Genomic DNA, 9446 nt, shown 5'->3' on the forward strand with positions numbered 1-9446 from the left:
GAAGACCCGAAATCATCGGGTACTGGTGCTAGTAGCTACAAAGATCAATCCACTCGCTGCTTTGAGGTTGGAAACTTTCTTTACTTTGTTATTTTCTAGTGTTTGAAGGTACTATATCTCTAACAATTTTTCATTTTAGGGGTGTTTGGTGTTGGGTTTTCAATTGGTGGTGTTGTTAAAAAAAATTAAAATGAAAAGAACCCATGAAGATAATCATAAATAAGCAGTCAAACAAAACATAAGTACAATTTTATGTCTAATGGCAACTATTTATTGAACATATTGCAATTTTATATGAAGTGCAGGTATATTGTCTCTTTATAATAAGTTTTAGTTTACGTTAAAACATCTCATATCTCCTTTTAGATTATCGTCTTTTGATTTGATTTGAATTTTATTTGTTAGTCATCAATTTCACTTGATTTTTTACTGGAAGTAAAATTTGACCAATTACCTAATGGACTTATTTGCATAATTTTTTAGCCCTTTGGTAAATGCAGAGAACTGTTTTGTTAGTAGTTTTTTTTGCTTAGGCAAATCAAGATATGATCCAATACTCCTCATTCAGATAATAGGTCTATGTTTCTAGGAAATCCACGGGTTTACCAGTCCTGTGGATTTTTTTCTACAAAATCCATGGGACTAATAGTCATCTTTACTATGAGTGCACATTTTTGTGCACGCCCAACAAATAAACTGGACTACTAGTCTCGTGGATTTTTTCTACAAAATTCACGGGACCAGAAATCCCGTGAACTCTCAAGTTTGTCTTCACTTGACATTTGTATGCATATTTTGTAGTGATACTTTTTATAAAAGTCCCTCAACCTAACAAATATTGATTAGTTAGTCAATTGATAAATACTTGCACTTACTTTCTCAAATCCTTTAAAAATTTAAAAATTACTTCATCAAACTTAATATTAGTCTATCAAATCTTTAGAGGTTTGGAATTACCCCCTTAAATGTCCATAATTAGTTGCAATTACCCCCTTAAATTTAAAACTAGTTCCCCAAATATTTAATCACTTTCAATTTCCTCCCTCAAAATATTTATTTTTAGAATTTGGTCTCTCAAATGGGTTCATAAAAAATTAAAATTAGTCTCTCAAATAGTTAGACTTTTGAATTACTCCATTAAATGTTCATAATTAGTCCTTCAAATCTTTATAAATTTTACAAATTACAATCTTATATTTAAAATTAGTCCCTCAATTCGTTAAACATTTTAAAATTCCTCCCTCAAGTGGTCATATTTTGAAATTAGTCCCTCAAATGGTGGGTATTTTCACTCCACATACATTTGGCAATAATTTTGTCCTATTTGGGTGGTAATAAGTAGACCATGGTGACCACAAACATGGTTTCTTCTATTTTTCTAGTTTGAACCAAACACTAGAAAATGAGGGAATCAATTCACACGTTAACTATTTTTTTGTCATTTCAAATTGAGCCAAACTAATAAAAGTGTTGGAAAGTAATTATGCCTTGTGTTTTTTGACGAAACAAACACAAGAAACACTATTCTAAGATTGTGAGGGAAACAATAAAAAATAAAGGAAATATAGCATTTAGAAAATGAAGGAAAGCAATCAAACAGCCCCTAAGAGTAAAGGAAATATAGCATTTAGAAAATGAAGGAAAGCAATCAATCAGCCCCTAAGAGAAAAAAAAACAAATTAGGGACTAATCGATCTTCTCTTGAACAGTACTATTTTGATGGTCATTTAAAGAAGTGTGATACAGTTGATAGAATATCTAGAATATTTTTAGAGTATTGGCATTTCATCTTTTCAATAAAGCATATATAAGTTCTCCTCAATATCATCCTTCATAACCTTCGTTTAAGAGAAAGTAAAGCCTGTGATGAATTATGATAAATTAGTGAGTGCTTTACTCACCATCCCATCGCAGATGAATATTACACAATGAAGAAATTGAAGGTGGATCAAGATAAAAAAAAAAATTTGGTAGGTGTGTAGAGACCAAGTAGTTCGTGGCTGTATTATTATGATCTCTGTAGTGAATTTAGTAAATCATGTAATTCCATAAGTTAGATTTATGGATACGTGCATGTAGATAACAAATTTATGGATACATGCATGTAGATAACAAATTTATGTCATCATTAACTATCCCCACCGTGACCACTTACGAGTAACTCCGCCACTCCCACGTACATAAATGAAATGCCGTCACTTTTACGTCGTGAAGACATGCTAACAATTTGTTTGTTGAGAATTATATTGAGAATTATAATTGAGAATTATAATTTACATACTAACAATTTGTTTGTTGAAAGAGATTTCGGGGCACAAAAGTGATAGACGAGAGGGTACAAATTAACTCTTCTTCTTCTAAAATAAAAGAACATTCCTCCTTTATATATAATGAGAAATTCAGAAACTATTTTTAAAGACACAAATTAAACAATGCCACTTAAGTGCACAAAAGAATTGCATGTGTCACATATCTATTTTTAATACTAACATAGAATTCTTTTGTGATGTGTTTATACCTTTTTTAAAATTTGTCACGTCTTCTTATCTTATCTGAAAATAACATGTGGATGCATAATCCTATTAGAAGTTGACGCGTGAACAACTAATTTTATATTTACATTAAAATCTTAATCAATTTAAAATTGTCTATAATTAGAAAATTCTATTAATCAAATATTTGATAATTCTAATCAAATCATAACTATCCACAACTAAAAAAAATGTCATAATCCTAGTTTTACATTAATAAAAATTATTCATAAAAATCAATACATACCCCTCAAATCATTCATATTTGTAGATTAAACTGTAAAATTACTATCTATATCTGAAAATTACAAGAATTAATTCCAAGAAAATATGAAATTACAAAAATCCCTAAAAAGAACCTAAAGTTACAAACAACACCCTTAATTTCCAAAAATTATAACAATTGCCTAAAAAATTAGAAAATTAGATATAAAAATAAAATCAACACCCTAAAAGATCGAAAAATAAAAAAGTTCCAAAAATATGAAAGTGAAAACAACTCCTTTAAAATCTACGAACTGAAAACATACCCTAAAATTTTAAAAATTGTAAAATACTTTAAAAAAATTAAAAAGTCACAGACAACCTCCTGAAAAATTCAAAACTAACAAGCAACTCCTTTGGAAAATCTAAAAATTTTGAACAACCTCCTTAAAAACTATAAAAATAATTAACAAAATCCTTTAAAAATGTAAAAATAATAGATGTCATTGTTGGATTTTTTTTGGCCAAAAGTTATTAGATCTTAAATGATAAAACTCAAAACTTATTGAGGTTTTCTGCCAAATTATTAGGGATTTTTCGTCATTTGACCACAAATGAGCTAACAGTGTGTTAATTTAATTTGAGGGTTTCTCTGAAAAGTTTAGAATTTAGTGAAAGTGTTAAAAGTATCAAGGATTTGGTGAAAAATGCCCAACCTTACTGGGGGGTTTAGTGAAATTTTCTCCTTCTCAATTTTTACAAAGAGGTAAGTTTTTCCTTATATCTCCTAAAGATTAAATTAGTGGTTACCATTTGACAATTTACTTTTATTGTCAAATTTGGATGAGTATGAAATTAAATAGAAAAAAATAAGGGATAATATAATATTTGTGTTTGTATTATAATTAGTTATTGTTATAAGCTATTGCTACGCTAATTATATTCATAAAATAAGTAAAGTATATAACACAAAAAGAGGAAGAAGCAACCTAAAAAATAAATTGAGTACAATTTAATTTAGATCGCATGAGCTAAAAAATTATGAGAACAAAGAAATCTGACACTAGTAGAAATCTTTGAAATGTTGAAGGCAACATTCTTGATGGGAGTCTACCGTCAGTATTTTTTACATCTCTAATTACAAATGCCATCAGGGATGACCCATCGCCCTTATCAATAGACCATCAACAATGTGAACATCACTGACGGGAGTCGTTAGCAATGTTGAAAATTTTTGGAGGGACTTATCCCTCCAAAATTTTACCTTATCTTTAAGACAATTTTTTTACCACAGCCCCGACTTTCACCTCTACCCTAAACCCTCTACACCCTTCCGCTGGCGCTCGCAAGCCATCCCATCGTACGTGTCTAGTCTCCCGCTATTGAACCCGTAGTTGCCCCACCACTAGCGCAACGCGACTCATCGTCTGCCTCTCAGCTGCCAGCACTTTACCTCTCCACCATCTGCCTCTGCACTGCCAACGTGCCACCATCGTCCCCGATCTTCTCAAGGTATTATCTTTTTCTAATTTCTAATTTTTACTACAATTTTAATACTAAATTTAATTTACATACTAACAAGAAACTCCTAATACTAACTTTAATCCTAACTTTAATCCTAACTTTAATTGATAAATTAATTTAATCTATCCAAAATGATCCTAATACTAACCCTAATCACATTACCCTATGTATACAACCATAATTAAACTAACTTTATCATTTTTCTTACCTAATCCCATATATAATAGTACTAATTAAGCTTTAATTAGCATATTCCTAATCTAATAACCCTAATTGAACAATCTAAGCAAAATAGTCCTAATTATAACCTTAAATTCATTACCCAGGTCAATGACCCGCCTAATTCAACTAACTTTTACCTAAGTTTAATCTTAATCCTAAAACTAATTAATTAAATTGTATAACTTTAATCATAACTCTATAAACTAACTACCGAAAATAATAGAATTACTAAACCTAATTACATTACCCTAAGTCTAGAACCCTAATTAAACTAATTTTAAACTTATTATGATTAACAAAGTATCTTAACTTTAAATAGCCTCATCCTTTTAGAAGTAAAAAAATCTTGATAACGTAATTTCACCACAATTTTCATAATCCTAATCCAAAAAAATATCATCCTAAGTGTAGAATCCTAAATAAATTAAGGTTAACCATTATCCTTAATTAAAAAACTAATTTTAGTTTAAATCAATTTTAGCCATTGGTCATAATTAACCATATTAAATATTACTATAAAGATATTCAATAAAAAAAGAAATGGTTTGAAAGTTACAATATGAATTAGGAGAGGATCTACAAACAAGATCTGAGGATTGACCTAGATCATTTAGCTGCACTTATATTATTATGGCCCCATGAGAAGCACTAGGTAAATATGTATAAATACATAATTATTGATGGTTAATATCAAACAGTCAAATAAAAGAAGTGATTAAGTTGACGGAGGTTCTCTAACCCTTCGAATGTCCGGTTCTCACTACAACAAATTACACTTTTCCCAACGCTTATTCCCGACGCATGGTTAAATACGTCGGCAAAAATTATGTTTTTCCCGACGATTTTAGTTAGCGTTGGCAAAACATATATTTTTCCCGACGTTTATAATTAGCATCGCTAAAAGTGTATATTATTAGCGACGTTTTAACTTAGCGTCGGTAAAAGTGTATGGATTTCCCGACGTTTTTCATTTTTGTCGGTAAAAATATATATTTTTAGCGACGTTTTAGGGTTGGCGTCGCTAATAGTATGTATTTATCGCGACGTATTAGATTAGCGTCGCTAAAAGTCACTTTTTCCCGACGGGCCGGCTCTGCGTCGTTGAAAGGTATATTTTTAACGACGCGTTTTTATTCATATGCGTCGCCAAAAAATCGTTCGTTCCCCCTAAAATTTCATTCCTTCCATCGTTCCCCCCAAAATTTCATTCCTTCCATCGTTCCCCCCAAAATTTCTCTCATCCCCCCCTAATCTCCTCTCTCTCTCTCTCTCTCTCTCTCTCTCTCTCTCTCTTTCCTCTTTCTCTCTTTGTCTTTCTCTTCGTTGTGCCCAGAACTCTCCCCCCTCTTTATAACAAAAAATAATAATAATAAATCTAAATGGTTGGTGGCACGGAACCTGTCCTCGGCAAGCGGATCCCGGTCATCAACCCGGCCACCGAGGCCACCATCGGTTCGATTTTTGCCCCTTTTTAAAGCAAAATTAGGGTTTCGATCGGCGTTGTCGACTTCGTTGTTAAATAATTTTTATTGCTTGTTTCCCTTTGTGCTTTCGTAACCTCTTCATGATGCTTTGCACAATTTGCTCAGGTTAGATCTCCTGGGCCTCTGAGCCCAGCAATGCCAACTATGGTCTATCATCCAGGGTTTCGGCCTGGTGTTGCACCAAACTTCATGATTCCTTACCACCTCCAAAGACATGGACAACTTGGCCATCGGATGAGTATTAAGCAAAGTGGGGTTCACGAACAGCCCCAACCGGTATTTAGTTGGAACATTTCTATGCTTTTCTTCTTTTTGTTCTTTAGTTTCCTTTAAATGATATGTCCACTTACTGTTAATGTTTTGTCTATACATGGATTAGGCTAATGGATTACTAATTCTTTTCTGATTAGAATCAGATTTTCACCATGTAAAAGGTGGTGAAGTGGGCGGAGATCTTGTTTCTTTACTGGTCACTAAGGTTGAAGGGCATTTTATTTCAACAAAAGGATCATACTCATAACCTGCCTTTGAATTTATAGGCTTGTCACTGTCTTTATATAGAAAAGCATATTTTTGCTTGGGTTCTGGCCTTAGTTGTTATCGTAGTATGATTAGCTCTTGGAAATATGAAGATTCAGGGGAAATTAGGAAAGAATTTGAAAAGAAAAGCGTCTTCAGTAAAATTAAGTAGAGAATGAAGACCGTGAAGTTGGTGTCTTGACGGAAGCCCTTCCTTTTTTTTCTTTTCCTGTGTTATTTAGTTAAGTTTAGGGGTTTCTTGACGGTTGGGGTTGTTGTTTTCGTTTGATTGCAGGAGATATATCGGCAGCGACTGAGGAGGACGTGAATCTTGCGGTGGAGGCGGCGAGGATAGCGTTGAAGAGGAACGGCGGTAAGGAATGCGCTCGTGCTACGGGAGCTTTTCGTGCTAAGTATCTCCGGGCAATTGCTGCTAAGGTAGAGATTTAAATGTTCCTGTTTTTCAATTTTTTTTCATTGATTGGTGTAGTGATGGTTATGGATCTCAGGTCTTTGATATCTCCTTGGGAGAAACTTAAAGAGTAAATTCTGGTTGTTTACTTGGCTGCTCATAGAAGCTTTAATCAAAATATTGACAGGTGGATCTTCTCTAAAGAGCAGCAAATATAAGATATTGGGCTTTTTTTCAATTGAAAATAGCTATGCGCTGCAGATCTTCTCTAAAGAGCAGCAAATATAAGATATTGGGCTTTTTTTCAATTGAAAATAGCTATGCGCTGCATTTTGTTTCCCTGTACATTACATGGGGAACTGTCTTTATCTCAGTAAACTAATAAAGGACAACTCAAGTTATTTACTTTGTAGAATTAAATTTAGCTGAGTTTCCTTATCCTGTAATTTGTAAATGTAACTAATATAAACATCTTATTCGTTATGAGGCACTAATATCTCACCAGTGCTGACTATCAATACAAAATTGGTTTATCAACAGCTTTATCTAAACCATTCCTCAAAATATGTGGTCACCTATGGAGCACAAGGTTCCAGTGATGGTTAGAAAAATTTTTATGTTTGCCTTTTGACTTGGCATCAACAGCCTGTCATAAAGAAGGCAATGATGATTTTCAATACAAAATCACATTCATATTTTGATGAACAACATATCCGAAGTCATGTAATACTATGTCTAAAAAAGATGGTTTTTTCATCAATATGTATGTATTCAATTTGATTTTGTTTAAAATATTGTAGACAATATCTGCAGTAAGGATGTTTTATTTCCACTTGTTTACTTCCCATTGTTTACTTCCTATTAAAAGTGGATCTTTTTTTTCTTTTACTTCGAATTGTTTACTATCTTTTGAGGTGCACCCTTTCTGCTTTCTTTGGGTTCAGATAACAGAGAGGAAGTCTAAACTGGCTAAGCTAGAGGCGCTTGATTGTGGGAAGCCTCTGGATGAAGCAGCATGGGACATAGTACGTCTGCTGATTTTCACAATCTAAATCAAGTGTCAATACCTATGAATCTTCTGTGTGCCTTGTCCAGGATGACGTTGCTGGCTGCTTTGAGTACTATGCAGATCTTGCTGAAGCCTTGGACGCGAAGCAAAGAAGTCCTGTTTCCCTTCCCATGGATACATTTAAGTCCTATGTTCTTCGAGAACCAATTGGAGTTGTTGGGTTAATTACTTCCTGGTATATGCTCTAAGTTTGCTTTTCTTAATTCATGCATATACTTACATTGGAATTTAACATTTTTTAATTTCATTGCAGGAACTATCCTTTATTAATGGCCACGTGGAAGGTTGCTCCTGCCTTGGCTGCTGGATGTGCAGCTGTACTAAAACCCTCTGAACTTGCATCAGTGTAAGACTTGTGAATAGCTTACTTTACCTTTTTGAAAAATTTGGACTCCCTGTCACATTTTTGTCACCAAGACTTGCTTAGAACTTGCTGAAGCATGCATGGAAGTAGGACTACCTGCTGGCGTCTTAAACATAGTAACAGGATTAGGGCCTGAAGCTGGTGCTCCTTTGGCATCTCATCCGCATGTTGACAAGGTAAATCATTGTTCTCGGTCCTAGTCCTATTTCGTTATTTTGAATTTACAGTTGTGTTTGGTGGGAATGAATTGATTTTGTCTTATAGATTGCTTTTACTGGTAGCTCGGCAACTGGGAGAAATATCATGAGGGCTGCTGCACAATTGGTGAAGGTTCGTTAGAAGTACAAAACATGAATTTTCCATTGTCGTGATTGGATCATGTTTTGTGCTTTTCGGACTTGTTTTGTTTGATGTGAAGAATTCATCATCCTATCCATTAGTTAGAAATATGCGAAGCAGCTATATATATGTAGCTGGTAATCTGACGTTGCATTTTCTCTAACAGGAAATAATCAAAGAACTAATGGAAAGGCTACTACAGATGAAAGAGCTTATGGATATGTACTGTGGCCCTGATAGAGTGACTGCAAAACAACAAATGCAAGAGTTAGACAAAGTCACAAAAACTCTACTAGAGAATATACCTTCATCTGTGAAGAGGTTCATTGATCGTGCCGTTCTTTCACTTCAAGTTTTCTTTTTTTCAACTTAGTTTAGTTTCATGTAAATCTTATAATGTGTCATTCTCTGAAATGGAAAACACTGAATATGGCAAACTAGAATATTTAAACAGGTCTTTGAGTGTTGACTTGGAAATGGAAATGAATGTAATTATTTTGCAATGGGAGCAAATTCTTTGTTTATCATAATATGCAACTTGTTTGAAGTATAATTTGATGTTTGGTTTCTTTGTTGATGTGAATGAGAGTAATTTTTTTGTGGATGTTCATTTGATGTTTGGTTTCTTTGTTGATGTGAATGAGAGTAATTTTTTTGTGGATGTTCAGGTTCAGTATAGGTTTGTAGTTGACAGAAAAGATATTACTTTTGGCGATGCAAATTAGTGTCGAAAAAATTATACTTTTTACCGACCCATAATATGCGTTGCCAAAAATTA

The 9446-nt window shown here is 33.3% G+C and overlaps 1 protein-coding gene across 1 annotated transcript; it reads left to right on the forward strand.

Moving 5' to 3' along the window:
- On the forward strand, positions 6110-9198 carry LOC109823263 (betaine aldehyde dehydrogenase 2, mitochondrial-like). The gene is made up of 8 exons (XM_020389547.1): positions 6110-6241; positions 6737-6922; positions 7841-7921; positions 7992-8140; positions 8219-8311; positions 8382-8505; positions 8594-8659; positions 8835-9198. The coding sequence occupies exons 1-8, from the start codon at positions 6110-6112 to the stop codon at positions 9039-9041; spliced, it is 1038 nt and encodes a 345-aa protein (XP_020245136.1). The 3' UTR covers positions 9042-9198.

This window comes from Asparagus officinalis, chromosome 9 (assembly GCF_001876935.1).
Source record: "Asparagus officinalis chromosome 9, Aspof.V1, whole genome shotgun sequence".
In the NCBI taxonomy this organism is placed as follows: Eukaryota; Viridiplantae; Streptophyta; class Magnoliopsida; order Asparagales; family Asparagaceae; genus Asparagus; species Asparagus officinalis.

Coding starts and splice junctions, on each gene's coding strand:
- LOC109823263 (XM_020389547.1), top strand. CDS start 6,110: ATGGTCTATCATCCAGGGTTTCGGCCTGGTGTTGCACCAAACTTCATG. Junction 8,141..8,218: donor GTTGGGTTAATTACTTCCTG/GTATATGCTCTA, acceptor ATTTCATTGCAG/GAACTATCCTTTATTAATGG. Junction 8,660..8,834: donor CTGCTGCACAATTGGTGAAG/GTTCGTTAGAAG, acceptor TTTCTCTAACAG/GAAATAATCAAAGAACTAAT.